The sequence below is a fragment of the Colobus angolensis genome, unplaced genomic scaffold (genome assembly GCF_000951035.1).
Source record: "Colobus angolensis palliatus isolate OR3802 unplaced genomic scaffold, Cang.pa_1.0 Scaffold3, whole genome shotgun sequence".
Taxonomy (NCBI): domain Eukaryota; kingdom Metazoa; phylum Chordata; class Mammalia; order Primates; family Cercopithecidae; genus Colobus; species Colobus angolensis.
This window is the reverse complement of record NW_012116265.1, coordinates 29376985-29404305: the sequence shown is the minus strand read 5'-3', so window position 1 is coordinate 29404305 and position 27321 is coordinate 29376985. Positions and strand designations below refer to the sequence as shown.

The window sequence follows — 27321 nt, the reverse complement described above, 5'->3', positions numbered from 1 at the left end:
CCTCAAAAACCTCATCCAATGAACAAAGCCATCACCACCCATTTACTCTCAGGCTGGGTTGAGAAAGGGGGAGAAAGGGGGAAGCAACTTTGACTTATGGCTGCTCCTGGTTCTGCAAGACCAGGTAAGCCACCTCCACTTCTCACTCAGGCTTTCACTGAGGCCCTAACAGCTTCCAGAGGGGTCTCTCATCAACCTTGGCCTTAACAAGGGCAAGAAGACACCACCACCAAGAAGGATAAAATAAGTTTTTATTTATAGTCTTATAGTAAAGGGGGAAGCCTTAACTTGCAAGACAATTCTTCGGCAGTATGTACAACATACTTTTTATTTCCATGGAATGGAATCAAACACGAATAGAGACTACAGAGTATACACTAGAAATCAGCAAATGCCAGGAACGGAGTAGGAAAAAGACAAAGAAATGAGGCCTAAACACACAAAACCCTTCACTGGGATCTGTTGACCACAGCCAGAACCAGGGCTGGATCACGCAATGGAGACAGGTTCCAGGACAGTAGGAAAGGCAGTGGGGTGAGGGCTGGGAAGGGTCCGCACTGGGGTGCGGGTTTAGTACCAGGTAAATTGCTCTTGGTATTTACATACAAAATCAGTTGGCTCTATTTCTTAGAAATACACACAGGAAGAAAGAAAGATTTCATCATTACTTTATGAATCTGTCGCTTTGCAAGACCGACATCATCAGAAATAGGTACAATTCACTCAGATTCAAATTTAAGTAGCAGGAAATAAATATCAAAACATCATCACTGGCCCTCAATACAAAACCTCTATGCCACCCAAAACACCCTCCCTGTCCCAACCCTTAAATGGCCACTCCCTGGTGGCTGCTGCTTCACTGCTGCCATCTCCCATACATACCACAAGAGTGTCACACGGCCCTCCGTGAGGCTGGCACCGCAGGCTTAAACAGCTGGCTGAGAGAAGCAGGAGTGAAACATGCCAGGGACTCCGTGCTGCGAATCTGTCCCCACTTTCTTTTTATACCACAAACTTCTTTAAGAATCTGGTCTTTCAATAGGAGCAATACATAGCTTTTTAGAAAAAGGAAAAAAAAAAAACCCTTAAAAAGGAGGAGGGTTCATTCTGATTACTCCAAACCGGTCATCTTCTCAAAGTAGAGCAGTTCAGATTCACAAAGTCTATCAGAGGTGTGAGGGCAGACCAGGAGGCCGCCTAGGCAGGGCAGGCGTCCTCCAGGCATGTGCCCGGCAGGGCTGGAGGAGCTGGTAGGGTGGGCAGGACACTATGTGCTCAGAGGTCTGGCTGGCCATCTGTCCTCCACAGAAAAAGCTGCCAAGTTGGGGTGTTTTGGTTTAAAAATTCCTGGTGGGGACAGGGAATCCCTGAAGGGAATACGTTAAAAAAAAATATACAGTGGAAATGGGGAAGGAGAACAAGAGCTGTTGTCCAAGAGCTTCTACGTAAAAATAAAAATTTAAAAAAGAAAAAGGGAGAAAGAGAAAAACAGAGTCTTTTAGATGCTTCTGAGGGTTCTACCGATGAACTGAAAGGAGGATGAGACGATGGAGACAGACAGTTTTTATTGCTGGCCTGCCCCGAGTGGCTTAGCTGGCCTCCATCCGGAGCTTCTTCCTGCTTTGGGGCTCTTCAGGCTCAGACTCCGAGCTGGAGTCTGAGCCCCCATCGAAGGCAGAGATGGTGCTGCCCTTGGCGTTGGTATAGAGGCTGTTGTCTGAGGAGGGGTAGTTGGTCTGCAGTTGGGCACTTGACCTCGCCTTCTCCAGTGCACGGACTAAAAGGCAACCAAGGGAGTGTGTTACTGCCTTCTGGAGACTTGGGGAGTAACTGAGTCTCAGACTCAGGGTCCAGCCTGTTCTTCCTAAGGGCTTGCTTGTTGGCCCCTGAGGCTCAAGATGCTCAGAAGTACTCCCTTCGGGTGGCTGTTCACTCACACACTTCATTTCCCTCCCGCCTTTCCCAGCTGGACCAGGGAGCCAGCGGATACTCTGCAATCCCACCTAACCCCAAAGAGAAGGCTTGTGATGTCACCGTCCTGCCGTGGAAGCCCCTGCGGAGAGACTGGAGCTCACGTGAGCTCCCTGTGGGATTTAGAAGTGCAATAACAGAGGAGAAGCTGGCCCAGGAGCATGAGGCTCCACAAGGTGTGAGGCCACACAACAGCAGGAAAGGATGACATAAGACGTATCAGCCAAAGAACAGTTTTGGCTTAGCTCTCGTGTACAAGATCCACTTGAAATGACAAGCTGGACACTTGGAAGCAAGTCACCAATACACATAAACCTGGGCTTTTCCAATAGCCCCTACATGCAGGCTGCTTGGCCTAGTAACCAACCCACTGACACCACCCACTGCCCATCTCTTGGTTCAGCTCAGCTTGAGCCTGGAAGGTCAACCCATTTATTTTATTTTATTTTATTTTATTTTATTTTATTTTATTTTATTTGAGGTTTTCTAACCCAGGTGGTTACTTGCATTTCCTTTTACTTGCATCTTCCATGAGGGAGGAAGAGAAGTGAATTCCCCAGGAACAAACAACTTGATCAGCTCTCGCTTTCCCCTGTGGTTGTAGGAAAAGGCGGGTGTGAGCATTGAGAACAGCATGGGCCTAGCCCACAGGCTGCCCCGATTGGACTACCATTGACAATGGGGAGGGCTCACTGTCCTTGAACACCTGGAATCTCTGGTACTTACATAGCACATTCCACTCTAAGGACCTCAAAGCTCTTTTCAGACACCTGATGCCAGGTGTGATCCCTACTGCAGGAAGAGCACCTGAGCCCCAAGAAGGGGAGAGGTCATGCCAGAAAAGATACAAGTCTCCAGATGTCCAACTTCCTAGCTTCCACTGTCTCCTCATTGGCACCTCAGGATGGCTCTAACACTCAGCTACTCAGGCCCCAAGAAGCAGGACCAAGCCTGCTTCTGAGCGCATACTCCATGACTGGCTCTGACTCTGCAGGCCCAGGTGCCAAAGCCTGACCCAGCCAGAGCACAGCAGGGCCAGCTGCCCCACGAGCTTGGGTGCTCACCTTGCTGCTCCAGAAGAGCATTCTGCCGCTTGAGGTCGTCAATATCTTGCTGGTGTGTGTGGTTTTTCCTTCGCATATACTGGATATACTCTGTGGCTTTGTCTAGGATTTGGGCCCGGGATGCCTGTGGCAATATGAGAAAAAGCACAGGGGACAAAATAAAAACCGAATCCAGGCAGTGAGGGAACCCGGCCTGCAGCAACTGCTTGGGTGGCTGGAATCAAGAGGATAAGGTGGGAAAAGGCTGAAGAAATACAGTAATGGCTACTGTAGGCCTTCTTTTTTTGTTGTATTTTTTTTGAGATGGAGTTTCTCTCTTGTTGCCCAGGCTGGAGTGCAATGGCGTGATCTTGGCTCACTGCAACCTCTGTCTCCCAGGTTCAAGTGATTCTCCTGCCTCAGCCCCCTGAGTAGCTAGGATTACAGGCATGTGCTACCACCCCCGGCTAATTTTTTTGTATTTTTAGTAGAAATGGGATTTCACCATGTTAGCCAGGCTGGTCTTGAACTCCTGGCCTCAGGTGATCTGCCCACCTTGGCCTCCCAAAGTGCTGGGATTACAGGTTACCCCGTGCCCAGCCTGTTTTTTTTTTTTGGAGATGTAGTCTTGCTCTGTTGCCCAGGCTGGAGTAGAGTGGTGTGATCTCAGCTCACTGCAACCTCCACCTCCCGGGTTCAAGTGATTCTTCTGCCTCAGCCTCCAGAGTAGCTGGGTACAGATGCATGCCACGTAGCCTGGCTAATTTTTATATTTTTAGTAAAGATGGGGTTTCACCATGTTGGCCAGACTGGTCTCAAACTCCTGACCTCAGGTGATCCACCCACCTCGGCCTCCCAAACTGCTGGGATTACAGGTGTGAGCCACTGCATCTGTGAAGGCCTTCTTTGTGACATACAAGGTCCCAAGTGCTTTACAGAGCTTACCTCACAAGCATAGTCTCAGAAGTAGCTCTACTAGGAACCCAAGGATCAGAGAAGTATAACAGTTTATTCAAAATCACCAGCTAGACAGTGGCATAGCCTGGATTTAAACTCAGAGCCATCTGATTCCTGAATTGTACTCCTCTCATCCCCTCTGGTTCTTTAGGTTGCTTTAAAATCTTTAGCTTGGCTATGTCTGGAAACATTAAAATACTACTTAAATGAAAGCTTTAGGTCACTCATTCTGCTAGGGCCTGGCTTGAGATGTGAATGGGTACAATGTGTTTCATCAAGACCCAAGATTCCAGCCAAACTCTAAAACCATTGTTAACTATTCCCAACTGAACGATGCTGTGTCACTATTTCAGCTTTCCTGGCTAAAGAGACTTTCATAAAAGCTGTCGGTGCTTGATGTCAACATAGGAAGAGCATGAGATTGGGCCATTTCAGGAAACAACCACACCTCTACAACGGCTGTGGGTTGCCTGGGTACTGCCTTGTTAGAGTAAGTTCGTAAGTCAGTAACATGGATGTCATGTTACTGTGCCCCTAGACATCAAACTTGTCTGGGAGATTCTCTCCAGGCTAAAAACATAGCCAGAGTTACTTATGGCCAGGCAGCCAGCCAAACTGGTAGAATAGTACAAAGCCAAGAGAAGCCCAAGGCAGGGTAGCCTAGTAGCTTAAGTATGGCCTTCCAGCCAGAGGCTCCTGAGCAGCCGGAAAGCTTCTTACCCAGGGTAGGGAGTGCTTGGCAATTCTATATTACAAGCGCAATGGGTCCTAAAGAACCAGAACACAACAGCAGGAGAAAGACAAAGAAAACATGTACACCGTGGCTAGCAAAACCAGATCTACTCATATTAAATCCTAACAATCTCAATTTACAGACCTCAGTTTGGGCTGCGTTTCAGAAAGGTTTGTAAGGCCTGTGTTTATTCAAAAGTCCTCACAAGTACTAGAATTTCCAGGCTTTCCTCTTATAGCACCTTAAGGTAATTTCCTCAAGGAAACTGTTCATAACCAACCATTTTTATCAGGTGCAAATTACGTACAAAGTACTGGGCAGATACTGTGGGGAAACAAAATGTATTAGTCATGGCTTCTTTGCCCCAAAGCTTACTTACTATCTAGTTGAGGAGATAAATATGTCTATACATAGACAAATCACAGGGCAGTGCTGACAAGCGTAACCTGACTAGCAGAGATTAGAGATACCACGGGAAAGACGGCTTCTGGCTGGGGTGATTACCTACTGTGTGCCAGGCACTGGCCTTGGTGCTGCATATGTGCATGCAATGCGCTCCTATCTAAAATGGCGAGCCCTGTGTTAGACCAAGGTGGCGTTTGTGGGAAAAGGTCACTCTGAATAGGGAGAATAGCACAGGCAAGGTGGGATGGGGAAAAAGTGAGATGCGTTTCTTTAGTTGAGTCAGTCAGCTTATATAGAAGGAATGAGAATTCCTAGCCTAGCAATGGATACTTCAGACACTGTTTCCCATTTCTGCAAAGGGGCCTTATTAGGGTTTGATTATTATGTGACAAAATGGGGTGGAAAAAAGGAGGACATAATTAGAAGTGACTAATTAAAATACCTTCCTCTCTGGATACTGGAGATGGAATGAAAAATGGTTAGTATTGATGAGAGGTGGTAGAGTGGTGAGGAAATTTGGGAATTTGGGGACAGAGGAGTGCTCTACATGCTTCTCATTAATGGGTTCTGTGGCTGCAGACACATTTCTCACCTTGCCTATTCCTCATCTGATTAGAAATTCTCTAAGACCTCATCTAGCCCTCCAAATTCTACCCTTTCCATCACTGATGTAATTGCCATGCATATTTACATCCCTCTTTTTAAATTTGCCTATGTAAAAGCTATTTTTTCAACTAACAGTTCCCAGAAGGCAACATTAGCTCCTAACTACCCATGTGCATCTGGGACAAGGGAAAAAACGCACAATCTCTGAAACCAGAGAGCACTTGCAAATGTTCAGTGATAACTTTTAATGAATGACCAGACTGAGTAACAGCCTTTGTGCTACCAGTTTCTTCTTCAAATATTTATACATGAAACCAGGGAATTAGGATCAAGAAGTGAAAAGTGAGCAATAAGCACAGCAAAACAAGCCAGAAGAGAGAAAAAGATCTGTGAGGGACGGCAGTTTCCATTTCAGGGCTAGTTTTTGGATGAAGATAAAATTCATGGATGTTCAGAACATAGTGTCTTGGGAACAAGAGGAGACCAAAGAAGGCTGGATTGGTTCAAACCCAGAATGAGGCCTTCAGAATGCTAAGCACAGCCCTTCCTCCATCCTCTGCTGAAAGCAGAATTGCCCCAGGTCACTTAGGGTGCCCTGATCCCTCAGCAAGTCCAAAAGAATGGTTCAGAGTTAACTTTATTTTACTCTTCCCAGGGAACCCAACAAGAATTAAGATCCAACAAGAAAAAAATTTAAAGCACAAAATATAGAAATACCCCAAATTTGCATGTGTATATAGTCCAGGGAAGAAAAAGCAAAAGGCTGAAGCTAAAAATGCTAGACTCACCTGCAATCCTCCACTCCCATCTTTCCACTACATACGAGATCATGTTGCCAATCACAGCATGAAGGTGGGGGCAAGGCCATTCCTTGTCTTTATGAGCTTATAATATGTGACTAGTAAACACGAAGCCAGCAAGAAACCCTGGGATTTATGGCATGGACTATGGAATAACCCTGGGCTTTCAGTTTCTGTTTTCTGAAAACTGCTCTAAGTCAGCTGAGTCAACTGCCTATCTTCATGTGAGTATGACTGATCAGATAGAACTTGGTAAGCCAACATGTCCACAGAACAAGTGCTGCCTTGGGTACTCAGTAAAAACCTGAAATTATTTTTCCTGCTAGTTTTTATAATTAGCAGAATTATCATTTTGATTCTGTCTTTGTGAACACAAATGGCTCTTTAAATGGTTTGGATGGAGCCCTGAGACAGGGTGGATGGTGGCTGAAGGGACTGAAGAGGTGGCCAGGCCTCTCATGCAGCCATGTGAGTAAACGCAAAGGGCTCAGCAGGCCTCTCTCTCACCTCTGGGAGCCACACAAAAGGATGCTGGGCAGCCTTGCCAGATCTTGCTCCAAAGCCATGGCTGCACACAGCAACACAAATGATAATGATGATGATGGGGGTGGTAACAATGGCAGCAGCTAACACTTACTGAGTACTTACTAAGTGCCAGGCATCCTCACACAACCTTCTGATGTTTTCCCTATTTTATAAATGAGGAAACTGAGACACAGAGTTGTAATTTACCCAATGTTTTGTAAACTAGTAGGAAGTTGAGTCAGGATTTGAATCCAAGCCTCCAGAATACTGATATTTTGGGAACATAGGGGAAGCTATGGAACTAATTTAAAAAAATCAATAGAATTGCAGGGACAGTGTTGTCATGGAGGGGAAAGTTGGAGGAAAAGGACCACGAAAGAGTCACCTGATTTGCCTACAAGGACGTCAATGGAAGACCCTAGTGAACGTGGTTTTCTTGGAGGGGTGACAGCCAAAGCCCAATGGTAAATTGTCTCTGCACGGGTAACAGGTGTAGGAATTGAGTTGCAAGTAAGGCAATGATGAAGACTAGTCTTCAAAATTTGGTTGAAAGGTAAGAAGTAGGCTAGGTGAGGTGGCTCATGCCTGTAATCCCAGCACCCTGGGAGGCTGAGGTGGGAGGACCACTTGGGCTCAGGTGTTGGGGACCAGCCTAGAAAACACAGCAAGACACACAGGCTCTATTAAAAAATCAAAAGATTAGCTGGGCATGGTGGTACACAAATGTGGTCCCAGCTACTTGAGAGGCGGAGGTGAGAGGATCTCTTGAGCCCATGGGGCTGAATCTGCAGTGAGACATGCTTGTGCCAACACACTCCAGCCTGAACAACAGAGTGAGACCCTCTATCAAAAAAAAAAAAAAAAAAAAAGTGAAAACCGGTAGTTTGTAATAGCAAGATAGCAGCACTGAAGGAAGGTTATTTTTCTTTCTTTTTTTTATTTTAAAGACAGGTGAGAATTAAACAGGCTTCTAGCAGAAACACATTGAGAAGAAAAGCCTTAAGATGCAAGCTAGCTTGGGAGAAATGACCTAACCATCTGGTCTGGAGGGCGGAAGTGGAAGGTTAGGTGGGGGATGTCAGCTTCCCACAGTACTGCTGGCTTCATTACCTTTTGGCAGCCCGGAAGGATAAAAGCAAAATGAAGAATGCAGAAGACCCAGGGTGTGGCAGAGGGTCTGGCAGGTTCCTGTCCCTCCTACTGTTCATCCTGCAGCTGCGTGTCCATTTGCATTCCCTCCCAAGGCAGTAAGCAGACAGAGGGAAGGGCAACCCTCTCAAGCAGAAGCGCCCACTGTCAGACCTCTGCTTTTGAACAGCATCCACCCACTCCACACATCACACCAAGAATCGACTACGTATGTCACAAAAGGCCCCAAACCCAAAAGATGTGGACTCTAAATAGAACCATTTAAGGCCCCAAATGACTCCTGAAGTTGTTAGCACTGATGCTTCAGATGAAGTCTAAGGTTATTAAATCTCATTTAAGGTAATGGTTCTCAAAAATGTTCAATGTAAGGCAAGAGTTCCAAACATTTCTGGAGTTATAAATCTTATCACAGTAACTTGGATTTCTGTAAAAATTCAAGTTGTTTTAGAAAGTGGGTGGGGAGAGGTGAGGAAAAGAACAGTAGTGCTAGATTGTTAACATTAGGAACACCACTGCCCTTCCCTAGGGTCCCAGTGCTGACGTGAGAAACAATAATCTTAACTCTACTGAACACTTTTCCTCTTCAGTGCCAAAAACAGATGCCAGTGGGCTGATGTTACAGCTGTCTTGTTTCCCTAAGAACCAACATGCCATATCTGGAGGGATGAAAAAAGAGGTACTGCTGGACTCAACAACTGACATCTGTTTTATTTTTCCCTAGTTATTTTAGAGAAAATGAAACAATTTATTTTCTGAAAACTGTGTAAGCTTTTATACATATGAAGGTAAAGGGAGGGCCCAGGGCTAAACTGGTGTACATTTCCACGTGAATAAGCCATCTTTTGAAAACCAAAACGAAAGAATATGCACAATAAATCTGGATCCACATTAAACTAGTTCATTCAAAAATGGAACCCCATCAATGCCAGCAAGGGAGCCTGGAAGGTTGTAAGGTCAGAGTCAGCACAGACCCATGGCTCCTTGAAGGCTTCCTGCTGCCAGGGCCTCCCCAGCCACAGGACCATTTTGTTGATCACCAGAGAAAGCAGAGCTATCAGCCCTGCAAGCAGCTTAATTAAAGCCAGGAGTAAGACATTTGTTTAAGGAGTCAAAACAATCCTTTTTTAAATCTTTCATGATTTTTTCTTGTGCCCTTTGTAGCTTGAAATGAAGGCGTGGCATTTCTGCATCGAACTTTGACAAAGAAGGACAGGAGTACACAATTTCCAAAAGAGGAAATAGAGCTAGTTAGTAAACATGTGGAAAAGCAATTAATTTCAGAAGGAATAACCTTTGTTTACTGAATTAGTCACCCTCTTCCAAAAAAAAATTCCAGTGATAATGAAACTGGTACTCTCAAAACACTACCAAAAGACTACTCTAGAATTTGCTTAAAAAAAGAAGTGGAAGAAAGAGGATATAAAAACAATCCTCTTGGAAAGCATTTTGGCAATACACGGAAAAAGGTCAGATGCTCATACCCCTCAACCCAAAAATCCAACTTCTTGGAATCTATGGAAATGGCTACATATACAGAGATGTCCATCACCATATTAATTATAAATTTTAAAAACTGAATGCAGCCCCAATTGCCCAAAAGAAACATGCCTAATGACTAAACATGAGCACACTATATGATCTGGGGAAAAAATATATTATGTAAAAGCAGCAAGCTATAAATAGCACTTTCCCTGTGGGAAGCATGTAGATGAAGAGACCAGGAAGGAATACACAAATTGATAACACTGTATTTCCTTGCTTCTTAGACTCCATCAATAAATCCATGGATTGAACAACAGCAGCTTTTGGGGAGAAAAAAAGGAGGCAGGTTTCTTTTCACATCCACTCTAAGATGATGACTAATTCAGTCACATTAAATGGGGCAGCGGGGTACGGAGAGTCTATTTTTGGATTATACTATCTGATCTGATAGTCACTAGCCACATGTGGCTGGCTAATAAACATTTGAAATGTGAGTACTCGGAACTGAGATGTGCTGTTAAGTTGAATCTAAAGACTTGGTGAATGAATAATTTTAAATATATTGATTACATGTTGAGATCATATTTATTTTTGAATATTAGGCTAAATAAATTATATTATTCAAATTTTCACCTGTTTAACTTTTTAATTGGTTCTACTCGAAAATTTTATTTAAGTTACATTTAAAATGCATTTGTGACTCACACTAAATTTCTGTTGGGCAGCATTTGTCACAGGATCAAAGAGAAGGCTGTAGTTGTGTTACAGGAAGGAAGGACTCATGTTTTTTCTTCTTACCATTTTTCTGAAGTTTTTGCAACTTTGTTGGAGAAAAAAAAAATGCTAAAGTCAAGGCCTGGTAATCAATCCCTATCCTTCTGAATCTCAAGATGCAAAAAATGTTAGGTGAAGAGCTCTCTAGTACTCCTGGGGGAGTGCGACCTCTCCCATTCTGTATGACAGTCTCCCAGAAGGAATAATTAGATTCCTGCCCTACAGGAGCATACCATTTAGTTAGGTGATAAGATAATCACAGAAATTAGGGAGTCAGAGGAGAGGTCCCACAAAAGGCCACAGAGGTTCATGCGAGGGTTCTAAGGGTGGGGCAGTATTTGATATGGGTCTCTAAGGCAAGGAGCTGGAGACTGAGGGAAGGGGGGAACTCAGGCAGGAAATAGAGGACAGACTGCAGGTAGATCTTGTGAGCAGGGCTCATCAATATGGAACCCCCAAGTCACCTGGGCAGTGTGGCTGGAGTTGGACCTTGAGAAAAGCAAAGAACTCAGATTAGCTGAGAATGAAATTCCTGAGCAAACAGAAGAGGGGTTGATATGGTTTGGCTGTGTCCCTACCCAAATCTCATCTTGAATTTAACTCCCACAATTCCCATGTGTTGTGGGAGGAACCTGGTGAGAGGTAACTGAATCATGGGGGCTGGTCTTTCCCATGTTGTTCTGGCGATAGTGAATAAATTTCATGAGATCTGATGGTTTTAAAAATGGGAGTTTCCCGCTGGGCGCGGTGGCTCAAGCCTGTAATCCCAGCACTTTGGGAGGCCGAGACGGGCGGATCACGAGGTCAGGAGATCGAGACCATCCTGGCTAACACGGTGAAACCCCGTCTCTACTAAAAACTACAAAAAACTAGCTGGGCGAGGTGGCGGCGTCTGTAGTCCCAGCTAATGGCGTGAACCCGGGAGGCGGAGCTTGCAGTGAGCTGAGATCCGGCCACAGCACTCCAGCCTGGGTGACAGAGCAAGACTCTGTCTCAAAAAAAAAAAAAAAAAAAAAAAAAAGGGAGTTTCCCTGCACAAGCTCTCTTTGCCTGCTGCCATGCATGTAAAATGTGACTTGCTTCTCCTTGCCTTCCACCATGATTGTGAGGCCTCCTCAGCCATATGAAACTGTAAGTCATTAAATCTTTCTTTTGTAAATTGCCCAGTCTCAGGTATGTCTTTAACAGCAGAATGAAAATAGACTAAATACAGTAAATTGGTACCAGTAGAGTAGGGCACTGCTGAAAAGATACCTGAAAATGTGGAAGCAACTTTGGAACTGGGTAACAGCCAGAGGTTGGAACAATTTGAAGGGTTCAGAAGACAGAAAAATGTGGGAAAGTTTTGAACTTCCTAGGGACTTGTTGAATGGCTTTGCCCAAAATGCTTATAATGATATGGACAATAAAGTCCAAGCTGAGGTGGTCTCAGATGGAGATGAGGAACTTGTTGAGAACTAGAGCAAAGGTCACTCCTGTTATGTTTTAGCAAAGAGAATGGCAGCATTTTGCCCCTACCCTAGAGATACGTGGAACTTTGAACTTCAGAGGGATGAGTTAGGGTACCTGGAGGAAGAAATTTCTAAGCAGCAAAGCATTCAAGAGGTGACTTGGGTGCTGTAAAAGGCATTCAGTTTTTTAAGGGAAGCAGAGCATAAAAGTTCGGAAAATTTGTAGCCTGACAATGTGATAGAAAAGAAAATCCCATTTTCTGAGAAGAAATTCAAGGCGCATAAGTAATGAGGAGCCGAATGTTAATCCCCAAGACAATGGGGGAAAATGTCTGCAGGACATGTCAGAGATCTTCACAGCAGCTGCTCCCATCATAGGCCCAGAGGCCTAGGAGGAAAAACTGGTCTTGTGGGCTGGGCCCAGGGTCCACATATTGTGCGCAGCCCAGGGACTTGGTGCCCTGCATCCCGGCCACTCCAGTCGTGGCTGAAAGGGCCCAATTTAGAGCTCAGGTTGTGGCTTCAGAGGGTGCAAGCCCCTAAGCCTTGGCAGCTTCCACATGGTACTGAGCCTGGGAGTGCACAGAAGTCAAGAATCGGGGTTTGGGAACCTCTGCCTAGATTTCAGAGGATGGAGTATGGAAACACCTGTATGTCCAGGAAGAAGTTTGCTGCAGGGACAGGGCCCTCATGGAGAGCCTCTGCTAGGGCATTGCAGACAGAAAATGTGGGGTCAGAGCCCCCACATAGAGTCTCTACTGGGGCACTCTCTAGTGGAGCTGTGAGAAGAGTGCCACCATCCTGCAGACCCCAAAATGGTAGATACACTGACAGCTTGCACTGTGCACCTGGAAAAGCTACAGACACTCAATGCCAGCCTGTGAAAGCAGCCAAGAAGGGGGCTGTACCTTGCAAAGCCACAGGGGTAGAGCTACGCAAGACCAAGGAAACCCACTTCTTGTATCAGCATGACCTCTATGTGAGACATGGAGTCAAAGATCATTACAGAGCTTTTAGATTTGACAGTCCTGCTAGATTTCGGACTTGCATGAGTCCTGTAGCTCCTTTTTTGACCAATTTCTCCCATTTGGAATGGCTGTATTTATCCAATGCCTGTACCCCCATTCTACCTACGAAGTAACTAACTTGCTTTTGATTTTACAGGCTCATAGGCAGAAAGGACTTGTCTTGTCCCAGAAGAGACATTGCACCGTGGACTTCTTAGTTAATGCAGAAATAAGACTTTGGGGGACTGTTGGCAAGGCACGATTGGTTTTGAAATGTGAGGACATGAGATTTGGGAGGGGCCAGGGGCGGAATAATATAGTTTGGCTGTGTCTCCACCCAAATCTCATCTTGAATTGTAACTCCCACAATTCCCATGTGTCGTGGAAGGAACTCGGTGGGAGGTAATTGAATTATGGGGACAGGTCTTTCCGGTGCTGTTCTCATGATAGTGAATAAGTCTTGCAAGATCTGATGGTTTTAAAAACAGGAGTTTCCCTGCACAAGTTCTCTCTCTTTGCCTGCTGCCATCCATGTAAGACATAACTTGCTCCTCCTTGCCTTCCGCCACAACTGGGAGGCTTCCTTCCAGCCACTTGGAACTATAAGTCCGTTAAACCTCTTTCTTTTGTAAATTGCCCAGTCTATGTCTGTATCAGCAGCATGAAAACGGACTAATACAAGGGTGTACAGTAACTGGAAGGTTAATGGCAGGAAGGTGGTGAAAAAGCCAGTGGGCAAGCTGGGTACCTTATTTACAGAACATGGAATACCAGTCCTTACCTAAATGGGCAATGAAAAGCCCTTGGAGGTTTTCAGCAGCACGCAAATAATTTATAAGAAATTAAATGCATTTACAATTGCTGAGCCTGGAGCCTAAGGGAGATGTGGGCAACTATGGGCAACAATTTTAGATGTAGAACCTTTAAAAAGATAATTGTCCAACTTGGAGTCTGGCCAGCTAATATAACCTTAATGAGTAATGAGAAGTGGATAGGACTGTGGTTAACATTTCGTGTAAAAGATAATCCCTCCAGCAGCTCAGATATGCTATAGACACAGGTTACCAAATGAACTGTCAGCCTTAAAACCATCAACAGGAATGAGCCATCTCTCAAAATAATGTGGCCAGGGTGATGGGGGATTCCTCCCCTCAGTTAATAAACATTCACTATGCTCCCTACTATGTGCAGGCACTGAGGGAAGGAATATAACCAAAAGGAGACATTTTCCCTGCCTTCATGGTACTTATTTTTTTTTTTTTTTTTTTTTTGAGGTGGAGTCTCGCTCTGTCACCTGGACTGGAGTGCAGTGGCCGGATCTCAGCTCACTGCAAGCTCCGCCTCCCGGGTTTACGCCATTCTCCTGCCTCAGCCTCCGGAGTAGCTGGGACTACAGGCACCCGCCACCTCGCCCGGCTAGTTTTTGTATTTTTAGTAGAGACGGGGTTTCACCGTGTTAGCCAGGATGGTCTCGATCTCCTGACCTCGTGATCCGCCCGTCTCGGCCTCCCAAAGTGCTGGGATTACAGGCTTGAGCCACTGCGCCCGGCCCATGGTACTTATTATAGTGTAGTGGCAGCAGACAGTCATTAAATAATCACACAAATATATGTAAAACCACATATATTAAGTATAATATATAAATGTGTGCACATAAAAGTATAAATGCTATGAGAGCCTTTATCCTTAAGAACCATGTTCCCTGCCATAAAGGAACTATTAATATTTGGTTTCAACATCTACCTGTTAAGAAAACCAGATTTTAATGGAAATGAAACTGAGATTAACTCAATGTAAAGCTCTTATCTGATGCTCAGCATGTTATCTCATTACTGTTAATTGTTAGGTGTAATCCTCTTTCCGAGTAAGAGAGCAAGACCCTCAAGGGTAGACACCATCTATTATGTCTTTGAACCTCCATAGCACTCACAGAGTCTCACTTATATAGTTAAGCATATAATGTTGACTGTTGCTGTTTTCTTTAATGGCTGAGCAAGCATGCTCTTTCCTCTGGCTCTCTTCACCACCACAATTTACTGAGAACCTACTATGAGCCAGAATCTCTGATGGGAACTGAAAAAGGCAGTGCCCTCAAATTCTCATCTTGAAATCAAGAAATTCTGTTCATTTTCATTTGAAGTTATATTCTCTCTCTTCAACACAGTTCTCCCCATAAGGGAGAAATGCAGAGCTCAACTGCCTGAGAGAGCAATGAGTTTGATAATAACAGGCACTGAGGGAGAGACTTAAAAGATGAGAAATTTCTATAAACCACTGTAGAGCTACAAATGGCAATGATGAAAATAACCTACTGCTAAAGCCATCCATGATAAAGAGACAGTGTGATTCGTTATAATCATTCTGGCTCAGGTACTGGGGCTTACGAGATGGAGGACAGAAGTATACTCCCATGTAAAGGCAAAATGATGGGCTGGCTATCAGGTCTTGCTCCCCAACATAAATAGTGAGCTTAGTGCCAGTGAACCATTGTGTAACACTCCCTAGTACCCAAGCAAGGACACTTAACTAATACTTTCTGTAAAAGTAACATCTCTGTAAAACCAAAAAAAAAAAAATGGGGCCACAGTTGACAACTGATCTTGCCCTCACTCCATTACTCTGGTTGGCTGGCTGATGGTTCTAATTCCGTCCTATTGTTCCCAGCGGGCTCCATGTACAGTGGAGAAACTGCAAGGAACACAAAAGACTCCAACAATAGAGTTCGAGGGTCTACTTGTTAACACTGGGACCTATGGCAAAACCCAAATGAACCACCAACTGTAATGGTCTATTTTCTTGGGCTCAGAGCAACTATGTGAACGCAGAAAGAAATTACAGACTTTAAATGATCCTTAATACGCTGCACTTCAGTGTTACCTACATATGCCACCTCAGAGGAGAGTATTTTTATAGTAGCCGTGGTATGACACACTGCCAAGATTAACAGGCCTATCCAGGGGAAGCTCCCAGGACAATGACAAGATATAAGTATTTAAGCAAGATTTCTTTAAAATATCCTTAAACTGTTTACGCATATGGTACAGGAAAAAGATGGAACTTGGCAATTAATTGGCAATCCTGAGTTCTAGCCCCTGTCCTGCTACAGATGGGATAATGATCTTGAGCCTATTAATAACACTGACAGGAGCAATAGCAGTAATAACTGTCTAATAACAGTACCATACCTTATACAACTGCTGTGTGGATTTAATTTTACATTGCAATAGAGTGTCAATTATTACTGATTTTTTTCCTCAAGAAAAAGGTAATTCTTTTTTTTATTTATTTTTATTTTTTTGAGACAGGGTCTCACTCTATCGCCCAGGCTGGAGTGGTGCCATTACGGCTCACTGCAGCCCGGACCTCCCAGACTCAAGTGATCCTCCCACCACAGCCTCCCAGGTAGCCAGGACTACAGGTAAGCACCACCACGCCCAACTAATTTTTGTATTTTTTGTAGAGACATGGTTTTGCCATGTTGCCCAGGTTGGTCTCAAACTCCTGGGTTCAAGTGATCCACTTGCCTCAGTCTCCCAAAGTGCTGGTATTACAGGCATCAGCCACCACGCCTGGCCAACCATTTTTTTAAATGTTTAATTTATAGTAGAAATACAGAAAACAAAGGGTATATAGAGTTTGGGTCCCACATTTAAAGCCTTCTTTCTTTTTTAAACAAGTATTCCCTATTATTGGTTAGGATCCAATTCAATTAATATATTGCTTTCTCTTTAAAAAACAAAAAGCTTACACATATGACAGATAATCCAAATGCTAAGGAAGAAGTCAGCTGGAACATAAAGATGCTTAAGTCAAAGGAGACTGGAACACAGACAGACCTAAATTTCCCTTTAAGAATCTAAGGTTCCCAAAATTCACATGGTAAAATAATCATCTCATGATTATTTACATAATGTCATAACCTTAATTACCACAATCTAAGAATGAGCCCATTTCCTTTGGTTCAAATACCACATTTTAAAAAACACCACGTTTAGTGAGAACTCATAAGTCTGAGGGACCAAAGTATTCTGTTAGACTCACAGCACCTATGAAACAGTGCTGGCAGCTTGCTTTTTAAAGAGGAAGAGGTTGAGAGCTTACAGACATTTCCTTCATTCACTGTCAGTAGGACATATTTGGATTGTAACAAAGCATAGGAGGATTCGGAAATTAGAATGGTATCTAGTAAATTCTCAAACTGGGGTTGTGCTGACTGGCTCTTGAATCTGGTTCCCCTGGACCACTCCTCTCTCCTAGTGCTGCTACTTATCTCCTGCCACCATCCCTTCACTCATTCCACTCTAGCTACTCTGGCCTCTTTGTTTTCCCTGCCTGGCCCAGGAATGCTTACAGGTTCCTGTCTCAGTGCTACCACACTTGCCTTTCCTCTGCCTGGAATGCTCATTACCAGACAGATGCACTATTCTTTGCTTCGCTTTGTTCAAAGGTTTGCCAGCAACACTCTTCTTCTCTGCCATAATTAAAATTGCAACTCTTCTTCCCTGTTTTTCTCCATGGTACTTACCTGACATAATACATATATTTTTAATTCTTCTTTTTTTTATCATTTCCTCATCAGAGCAAGAACTCCTGTTATTGTCTGTTTTGTTTACTGCTGTATTCCCAGTATCTAGAATAGTACCTGGCAGCTGGTGGACCCTCAGTAAATATGTGTTGAATGGCATGAATGAGTAAATAAATGAGCCACAACAAAGGACAAATTATTCCCTCTGTAAGAGTACCAAATTCAAACCTTCAACTTCCTTGAAGAAAGAAAGGAGAAACTATGATTTAGAAGAATGTAATTATAAGGAGTTAAGGAAGAATGTTATGGCATTGTACAACAGGCTGGATAAGGAAAAGGTATAGTTGTGATCCTGTGATCCACCTCTCCCAATGTATTCAAAGTTAAGAATGCCTAAGAATCATCTGACTGCTTGTTATAAATACAGATTCCCAGGCTTCCCTCCAGAAAGGCTGATTCAGTAGTGAATCTGATGTGGGTGGTCCACAATTCACCCCGAGAAACATTGCCCCAGTGCCACTCCTGGTTAGATGTGAGACTTAGGAGAAGGCAGCTCTTGTCCATATAGTTTACTAAAGCAATTTTAATGGATACTATGGTACAGGAATAAGCACCAACTGTCAACAGGTCAATGAAGCCTAAGAGATAATCTTTGGCATGTGTTTACTTTGACTAAAGGGGTGAGTCTGTCTCTAGTCATAAAGATTTCTGTGGTACTTAGTGTTGTACTCGGGAAGGTTGTTATTCCAGGTAAGTACTTTGGTTTAAGGTCATTAAATCAAGTCCACACTTAGTACGCTTAACCCATGACAAATTCTGGTTTTGCAATACCAGGTATGCACATGGCTTGTTTTGTTCTTTATAAAGGTCACATCTTCTCCGTGTTTCCGCCACATGGAAAGCCACACCTTAGATAAAGGATAGAGCATATAACTGACCAGAGTGACAATATAAAAAATGAAAGCATAAGGGTTCCATATTTGATCTTGGATAGCCAAACAAATCCAGGACCCCCACCACAGAACTAAATCAAAGTGCACTCAAAAGCAAAAATTGTTCTTAACAGAATAGTTGCTTCTTTATAAAACACTGGATCACTAAAGCAAAAACGTAGGTCCTCTTCCCAGCTTGCCAGTTATTCCACTGAATTGCTGCAGACAACTACACTCTCTGTCAAGGATGGAACTAGCTGTACAGATGTTTTCTCCAAATTCCAGGGAGTGACCCTAACCCATAGGCTTTTACTCAAAGCTTCTAATTTTGTTTTTAAAATGTAGAAACAGCTGGTGCCTAGCCCTCCAGGGAAAACGCTAGGTTCCAGAAGGGAGTGGGGAAGAATGGTTATTTTTTTCTATTTCACATGAACATGTCTCTTCACTCAAGTCTTTTGTCCCACAGCTTAAAATGCTCTTTATACACCTTGGAAATAACAATTATTGGAGCTAGAAAATCAATGGTGCCCAGGTTGCTTTTAACATATATGCATATATGCATTTCTGCAAGTGCTCATTTACAATAAGTATTAACCTTGAACCACAGGAAAGAAATTCTCATGGAGGTCTAGGGTATTAACCACCTCTGGAATCTTTACTGTTATCCCAAATGAACTCTGGGCCACCCTTTACACTACAGTATATAGTTATAATTTCTTGAATTTATTACAAATAATACAAATTTAGAAAGATGACTCCTACCGATATCTTACAAATAGCTCCATTATATCTGACATGTTTTGTTAAGGATAAACTGGAGTAGGTAAGGCGTGTGGTGATCCTCCAAACAGTCAAAAAATAAGGCAACCATGCTACCTGAATATCTCTGACTACATTTCCTTCCCAATAGGTGAGTGCTCTCCTAAGCTCCGCAACAAGTTAAAAGCTAGTAGTGGCCAGCTACTCAGCTTTCTCAAGAAACTCACCTTCTCTCCTTGGAGTGATGGGACTGAGTCCCGCAAACTGTGAAAGCTGTCTTTGATGTGGTCCCTACGTTTTCGTTCCAGTGCATTATGATGAGCCCGTTTGTCAGCCTAGAAGAATGGGAGAAAGAACACATTAGGAATGTCACTCCTTTTGCTTGGTACAAGGTGGGTGGGGTATAGCCTGGAAGTACACGCTGTCAGCACTGTCCCTGGTGAGTGGACTGGGAAGGATTTCTCGAGGTGGGCAGTTAGGAGTCTCCAGAATTAGGCTCTGCTAAAGGGGGAGAAAGGGGTGAGCAAGGCTTGCGACAGGAACATCCAAAGTAGCTCGATGCATCCAGCTCATGCATAAGTAAAATAAAAGTTATTCAGGGGAACAAAGTGTGACTCTCCTGTAACATCAGTGGTCCCCCCCTCAACTTGCTTATGTGACAGAAGAGCCACCAGTCTGTGGTTAGGAAGTGACTAGAGAAAGCTCCAGTGGCCCCTTCTTAAGATGTGATCACCTCCACTGTAAGAGATTCCCCAGATGGGTGTCCAGGGGAAAAAAGAGTTAAGTCACTGGTGCTTCTTTCATGTGAAACCATCACCATGAGCCCCAAGCCCACTAAAAGGCACTAGTTTAAGATCTTCTCCTCAAATCATGTAATAGAAACTAAAACCTCTATAAAACCTAGATGCATGAATCTGAGATCATTATGACAGAGCTGATAAGAGGACAACTGAATTCTGAGTTCCTGTTTTTTAAAAGTAGATCCAAGGTGCTATCCTGCCAAGGGCTTTCCCGCACACAGGCAGTGCCAGACAGGCAGTTCTTAGAGGGCACACTTTCTGACACCACATACTCAGAATAAATTCCCTCAGGCACCTGTGGCAGGTCAGGCTACTTTGGCAGTATCTAAATATCCAAGTCAAAGTCTTAGCCTACTTGTAATCACAAAGAACAGTCAGCTGGAGATGGACGAAAACTGCCAACACCAAATCAGGAATCGCAAAATGCTCTGGCTTCAGGCAGAAGAGACAGTGCTGGAGAGCACGGTAAGTGCACTTCAGCAGGCCCCCATCAGAGGGGTATCCCTTCCAAAAGGAACACAAACCCAAAGCAAGAAGAACTTCATCACACCTACACTGAGAATTATGCAAATTATACATTGAACATTCACCTTGAATGCACATGGTTGCATTGAGCTAACCTAGAGAGCAAGTTTGCATATGGGAAGTTCAGGTAGCTTAAATCTACACACACAGGAGGCCAGAAATTCAAAAAATGGAACAAGAGTAAATGTCTTGGCTTAGCACAAGAATAATGCTGCCTCACATGAATCCTTGTACTAGAGAAGATGTACAGACAAAAACCTATCAAGAGTTGTGAGAATGAAAGGACTTGAAATTCTCCTGTTATTTAATCCTAAAAGTCCTAGTCATTACAGAGGAAGAGGAGGCTGGGAGCACCTGTGGTCATCTGAGTACTTCCTGGTCTCTTAAGCATAGCACCTCTTCTACAGCTCTATTGAACTGGACATAAGGTTCCCATGACAACCATGGTTCTCCACAGCATCTCTCTCTTTTGGGGGCAGATGCCTGGAGCACTTCTAAAGTTGTTCTAATCTTGTTAAGTCTGGTTTCACTGTAAAATGAATGTTTACTGAACTATAGTGACATATGAAATATTACAGAGAAGCTGAGGACAGTCAAGCTTGGAACACCAGGTAATCTGAGGCTAGAGGCAGGTACTCTGTATCATACAACTTTAGAGCAAAATTACAGATGCCTCCTAACAGTAGCATGAAATAGCTCAACAGAATTAAACCTATTTATCTAGTCCTTTTGAACTTCCTGTTGTTCCCTCTGATCATCTACATAAAGATAAGTTGGGCTGGGACTATACCTAAGGAGCTTAAAGGCCAAGAGACAACATTTGGCATGTGTCTGCAGCTCCTGTTTGCTATATACTACCTAAGGTGGTTTATTTACATGCAAATTAATCGCCCATCTTTGGTCTCCAGAGCAGCCCAAGATACTCCTGTCTACTAAATCACCCTGATTCTTGGCCCTCCTCCCAGGTAAGAGCTGTGCACCAGAATTACCCACAATCCCTCCTGTTGATACAAATAAAATCCTAATTGTCTGTTTTCTTTCTGGGAGAGCCCTGCAAATCTCAAACGGCTAGAATGCAGTTGCACTTGGTTTCACGTGGACCTGTACTAAAGGGGTGGAGCTAAGTATAATCTAACATCAAAATCATACCCACAGTGCACTACCCCCTCCCATTCACTGAGCTCTGAAAGGACTCAAATGGACAAGTCTCTCGGTTAGAGGACCGTAAGTGAACTTGGCTGTAGATCATGAGCAGAAATCTTGGCTTCTCATCTGGGGAGCCGGCCAAGTTTGAGAAGTTGGCTCAACAAGGAAAGGCAGCAGTCCACTGCCTGGTAGAAAGCCTGGGCTGGGGACTGTTGTTCTCAAAGTAGTGGATGGAATTTCTGTAGTGGTTCCAGGCCCAATTTAACTAGCAGAAGAGTGGAATCTTAGACCAATCCCTGCTGCCATGTCCATCCCTGAGCTACTACTGGAGTCAATTTTAAATCTCTCAGAGATAATGGCAAGGATGTATTTTTCTCTTCCCCAAGCTTGATTTGAAAGAACAAGTTAAAAACATACACAACTAACAAGCCTAATTCCAGGCAACTCTGAATTAAATGCTATCACTAATGTTTTGAAAGAGCACATGAAAAACATAAAAACCTTTACACGAGGCTGAGAATTCTGTGGGAAATATTTCCAAACCACAGATCCACCCAGCCCGATAACACTGCCCGCGCCTCACCCCCACCCCCATTGGAGGACCAGTTTGCAGGCTTTATCACTGCCTTGTTAACTGTCTTTGCTTGCTGGCAACCCTTTCTGAGAGGGCCAAGATTTCAGAGTTGAAGAAGAAAAACTGAGTGAAGACTCCCACTGTAAGGCATCTAATAACCTCCCACAAATGCAAAACTGGTTTTAAAAAACAGGGCCAAATAATTGTCTTGAACAAATAAAACTCTACTCAGATGAGCCTGTACTGAGAATGATGTTCAATAATGAAAATGAATGGTACGGAAAGCCCCTTGTGGAGTTCATTAGGCCCTATTCTAAGAGACAACAGAGGTATTCTTGGACTGTACAGCAGGCTCCCAAACATCTCCCCTATACATCCTATGGGAACAGTGGCTGGACACTGCCCACCCTTCTAGTACACTGAATTTGTACATCTGGATTTCTGCCAGAAAACCCTTCCTCCAGGGCATCCCTAACAGAAATACTAAGGGGCTATGCAGTGGTCCACAGATGCTCAACAGAAACTCCTGCACCAAATCACTTCCAGCTTTGACATCTCTGCCAAGGTTTTTATTCAGCCTTTCAGTTATATTTCTACCCAACTTTCCACACTGGTAGCCAGAATAAAAATCTTCACCTACAATTTGTCCATTTTTGACACTACCAAGCCCGTGTATCTTGTGTTGTTAGATGTTGAAGGCAAACATTATTTTGTTAGCCAAGAAGTTGCTACGTTGGCAGGAAGTCATCTAGGCTAAGGAGGTCTGTTGAAAATTGAGGGAAATCTCTTAAAATTATTTCCTTCCAACGTACTGCACAGAGACTGCATCTCTGTTCAAGGCATCACATCAGTCAGTAAGCTTATTTTCTCCAAGTTCTAGACAAATAGCATGTGGAAATAAACGCTTCATTATTCCAGGATGCACAAGGTTTTCCAGAACAATGCCATGTCTTGCAGGCTACCTGACAGATAACCCCACCTATAAGGGGAATCATCTCAATTCTAATACAGAAAATTCTCAGCACATAGGCAATTAGTTGCCCACTAAATATTTACTACCTTTACAAAATGTGAAGGTTGTATTTTAGAGGGAAGCTTGTGTTGCTTATGATTCTTATCAAGCTATTCTTATTAGAGACTAAGGACCCTTGAGAATACACAGACCCAAAAATCTCATCCGAAAAGATCTATTTTTTACTTCTGATAGATAAGAACAAGATAAGATAAAGCTCAATTTCTAAACAACTTAAAATACTCATTTTAATCAACCCCAAAATTATAACATAAAATAATGGGCAGGTAGGATGAGATAAACTCACCAAGCTCCCTAAAAGAAAGACATCGATTTCAATTTTCCAATATCTGTCCTGCTTGTAGCTGATTGCCTGGTATACATTTCCAACACTATCTAATGTATGTATTTGTTTTCAAACTTTTTTCATTTGGTGCCTAAAAGAACTGGCGAATGTTATTCAAACCGGGCCTCATACCATAGCCATTTCAGAGAAGGATGCCTTAGTCAGGAAATTTTAATTAAAAACCAAGCTGAATTCTTTGACCAACGATTTCACCACTACTGGCATCTTGGAAAAATTCTTTTAGACATAAGAACAACTTTTACTCTAACACAGGCACATTTAGGAACTCACTCTGGCATTTCTGTTATGACTGTCAACACTCTAAGCAGAGAAAAAGTACATGCATCGTGCAGCACTTCTGTCATGCAACTGACTGCAGGTAAAACAGACAGCAGTTTCCTGAGTGAATTCCAATCTCATGCTACCAAGCTTGTTCTCTTCTGAATATTCCTAAAGAAGCAAAGAGCTCTGAGAAGTTAAAAATATTTCATACCAGAAAGGTCCAGAAGCAGAATTGCACAAATCTGTTTTCAAACCCCTCATAGGCACATTGCAACTGCAACTCACTCAGGTGCCATCAAGCATGGTCACTGGAAAAAAACTTGCATTTCCTGACCGACACACTAACCCATACATTTCTTGTATACTTTCACTCTTTCCTAAAGAAATTTCCCAAACAGAAAGAAAGCAAAAGGAAGCTCTTGCAATATAATATACCTGTCCCAGAAATTTATCTTTAAAATGCAACCTCTTCCCTCCAAAATATAATAAAAATAAGATAACATCAGTGGGATTTTGCGATGTACTGAATTTAGTAATAAGAATACTCTTTGGGGTTACTTCCTTTAACAAAGCTTACTGGTCATTGGAGAAGCTGTTTTCCGTTTGTACTGAAGCAATAGAAAAAAATATTTGCCAAATCAGTTTCACTTTCTGTTAGTTAGCCTAACTTCCTAACTCTGTTCTCAGTATCTTACATTTCTCATGTAGTAAGGCCTAGATATTATAGTAGTGACATTATAAAACATACATGAATGTTTTTATATTAGGATCCACAGAACATTTTTCAAATAACTTTTTCAACTTCTTCTGTAGTCCTAAATACCTAAGTATTTGGTTGTTCATAGTCCATATCTTTTTTTAAACCTTTTTTTAAGGCAAAACTTAAGAATAGCTCCCTCTTAAATTTTAAAAAATATATTCATTATCTATATTAAATATTAAGAAGTAAGCAGATGCATTCACAGAGGGGAAAAAATGGAATCCTTTTTACCCTACACATTCACGATAGTTGTTTGATACACTGTAAAATTTGTCTAAAACACATCTGCTTCTTCTCTCCTTGCTGTTGTAATTATATTGTGCAGAGTAATACTTAGAAATCTCAACAAATAGACGTGTTAAATTAAAAACAAAGAGTCAAACCAACTTCCCTTGCCTACTCCGAAAATCAAAAGGAAAAACCCTAGGCACCTTAATAGCAAACTAAAAACATCTAGACAAAGCAGTGAGATTAGCATTCCAGGAAAGCAGAAACACTGTAATAATTTAATAAACAAATTTACATCCACAATCATGTGGATGAATATTTTGAAAAGCAGAAAGCTTTCAAGAACTGTGAGCCAAAATTTCACCAAAAAAAAAAAAAAAAAACTTTCTCTTACTATGATGCAGTATAATTCCAATTCAAAGGATAATTCTGCAAAGGAAGCCTAACGATCCTTACCCTCTGTCTCTGATCAAGCCCTAGCACAGATTTTACAACTGGAGACTTGCAGGAAAAAAAAAAAGTTTTCAACAGACTAGGCCCCAAACATGAAGGATAAAAGTAAATGAAAAAAAGGAATTCAATTTTCAAATATATGCATAAGTATATGAGAATACTTCAAGGATAAATGAAACAAAACAAATTATCTTTAATGACTATTACCCAGGGATAATTTTTAAGATTTCTGGAACAACTACATCCCCGGATTTTAAGAAAATACCAGCTCTCAATAAATAAGTTTTCTTAATGCCTATTTGCTTAGACAACCTGCATAATCTTTGCTTGCTCTAATGAAGAGCAGGTACAACTGAGATGGCTTGCCTTTATCCTGTGGTTATTAAGTTCTTATACAAGAGGTATCAAAGTGACATCCTGCAAATTCTAACAAGCCCAAACAGTTGTTCCACACATCATTTTAAAAATCAGAAAAATAACATAACGCTTTGGATTTCTAATCTTTCTTAAAAAATAGGAAGATCAGACGGGCGTGGTGGCTCACACCTGTAATTCCAGCACTTTGGGAGGCCGAGGTGGGCAGATCACGAGGTCAAGAGATCGAGACCAGCCTGGCCAACATGGTGAAACCCTGTCTCTACTAAAAATACAAAAATTAGCTGGGTGTGGGGGCATGCACCTGAAGTCCCAGCTACTCAGGAGGCTGAGGCAGGAGAATCGCTTGAACCCAGGAGGTGGAGGTTGCAGTGAGCCGAGACAGCACCACTGCACTCCAGCCTGGTGACAGAGCGAGACTCTATCTCAAAAATAAATAAATAAAATAAAATAAAATAAAAAATAGGAAGATCTGGCAATACTGACCCTTCACTCCTACATAACAAACCACTGGAATTCAGTAGCGGCTGACTTTTTAGAAGAGGCATTGCTCTCCAGTACCCAAGTCCTCACCTCTTCTTTCTTTATTCTTTATGGCCTTCATGGGCATTCAAATTTTTTACCCCCATTCTACACACTTCCTACTTAGTTCCCAATTTCAAATATTAGAACTCTGATATACTTATTTCTCTTCCCCTCTGATTCTGATTTATTCTATATGTTTTCTTTTTTTCTCCTCTAATCTATCCATGAAAAACCCATATTACTGTCTCAGACTCCAAAGACATGAAATTAGTGCATATCTAAATCCACAGAACCATCTACTGGGAACATTAATATCAAAGCCCTAAGAAATTATTGATAACATTATATGGTCTCATCCATCACCTTTCAGCAAAGCTGTCTCTGCAACGCCACTTTTCTTCAGCTATTTTTAAATTTTCTTTACCTCTTCTTCAATACAGAGAATCAGACCATAATAACTTTATGTGACACTCTGATGATGCAACGTTTGGCTCCTCTACATTTCCAGTTTTTGCGTTAGAATACCACGTTGTGCTAGATTCTAGGGGTCTATAGCAGTCACATGACTTGGTTAAAGGCGATTATTGCATGTGGCTTCAGCTTCACACAATTATACAGATATGGTTTAAAACCTACTTGTTCCTAAATAAATCTTCTGACCACTTTGCCCTGAAATAATACTACCACTGACTTCAGAATGCTGCATTTCTCATTTCCACTTACATAGTGGCAGGTGGATCCCCTATTTGAAAACTACAGAACAATTCAATTCTTTGCATACAGCTCCTCTTACTCCCTGAACTTATCACCTGAGAATCTAGAATGATAGGATTTGCAACCCCCCACCCTCCGGAACCAGGCCCCACTTCACCTTAGTGGTTAACATTAGTGATTTACTACAATATTAAAAGTAACAGTACGATCTCTTTTTCTCTCTGACCCCAAAAAGGAATAGAACTGAACGGAAATAAAAATGAAATGGAGAGTAGGAGACGTACCGCAGATTGAAACCTCGGTTGCTCTTCCTGGAATAAGAGAGAAAAAAAAATAGAAAATATAGAAGTTATTTTTACACTTAACATTCAATAATAAGAAAGAAAATGCCGGCGGCAGAGGAAGCGGAGGGTGGGGAGTCAGCCCGACACCCCTTCCTCCCTCCCCACCCCTTGCCCCCAC

General features: G+C 42.7%; 1 protein-coding gene and 1 long non-coding RNA gene across 4 annotated transcripts in view; one reads left to right on the top strand and one right to left on the bottom strand.

The window, feature by feature from the left end:
- Positions 1–234: 234 nt before the first annotated feature.
- Positions 235–27321, bottom strand: part of MAX (MYC associated factor X) — a 28033-nt gene continuing 946 nt past the window's right edge. Inside the window, exons 2-4 of one of the 3 annotated variants that reach the window (XR_001002647.1) lie at positions 19347–19454; positions 3036–3159; positions 235–1777 (exon numbers count right to left, since the gene is read on the bottom strand). Coding sequence is in view for 2 of the 3 variants with exons in the window: in XM_011949759.1 (XP_011805149.1) it covers positions 2893–3159; positions 19347–19454; positions 27144–27227 (459 nt within the window). In the remaining variant the exon portion in view is untranslated. Of the gene's footprint in view, positions 3160–19346; positions 19464–27143; positions 27282–27321 lie in introns of those variants that run through there. The other 2 variants (XM_011949759.1, XM_011949760.1) reach the window with 2 other exon arrangements.
- On the top strand, positions 15582–19982 carry LOC105517268. The gene is made up of 3 exons (XR_001002648.1): positions 15582–15683; positions 16209–16321; positions 19271–19982. It is a non-coding gene; the product is annotated as an uncharacterized LOC105517268 (long non-coding RNA).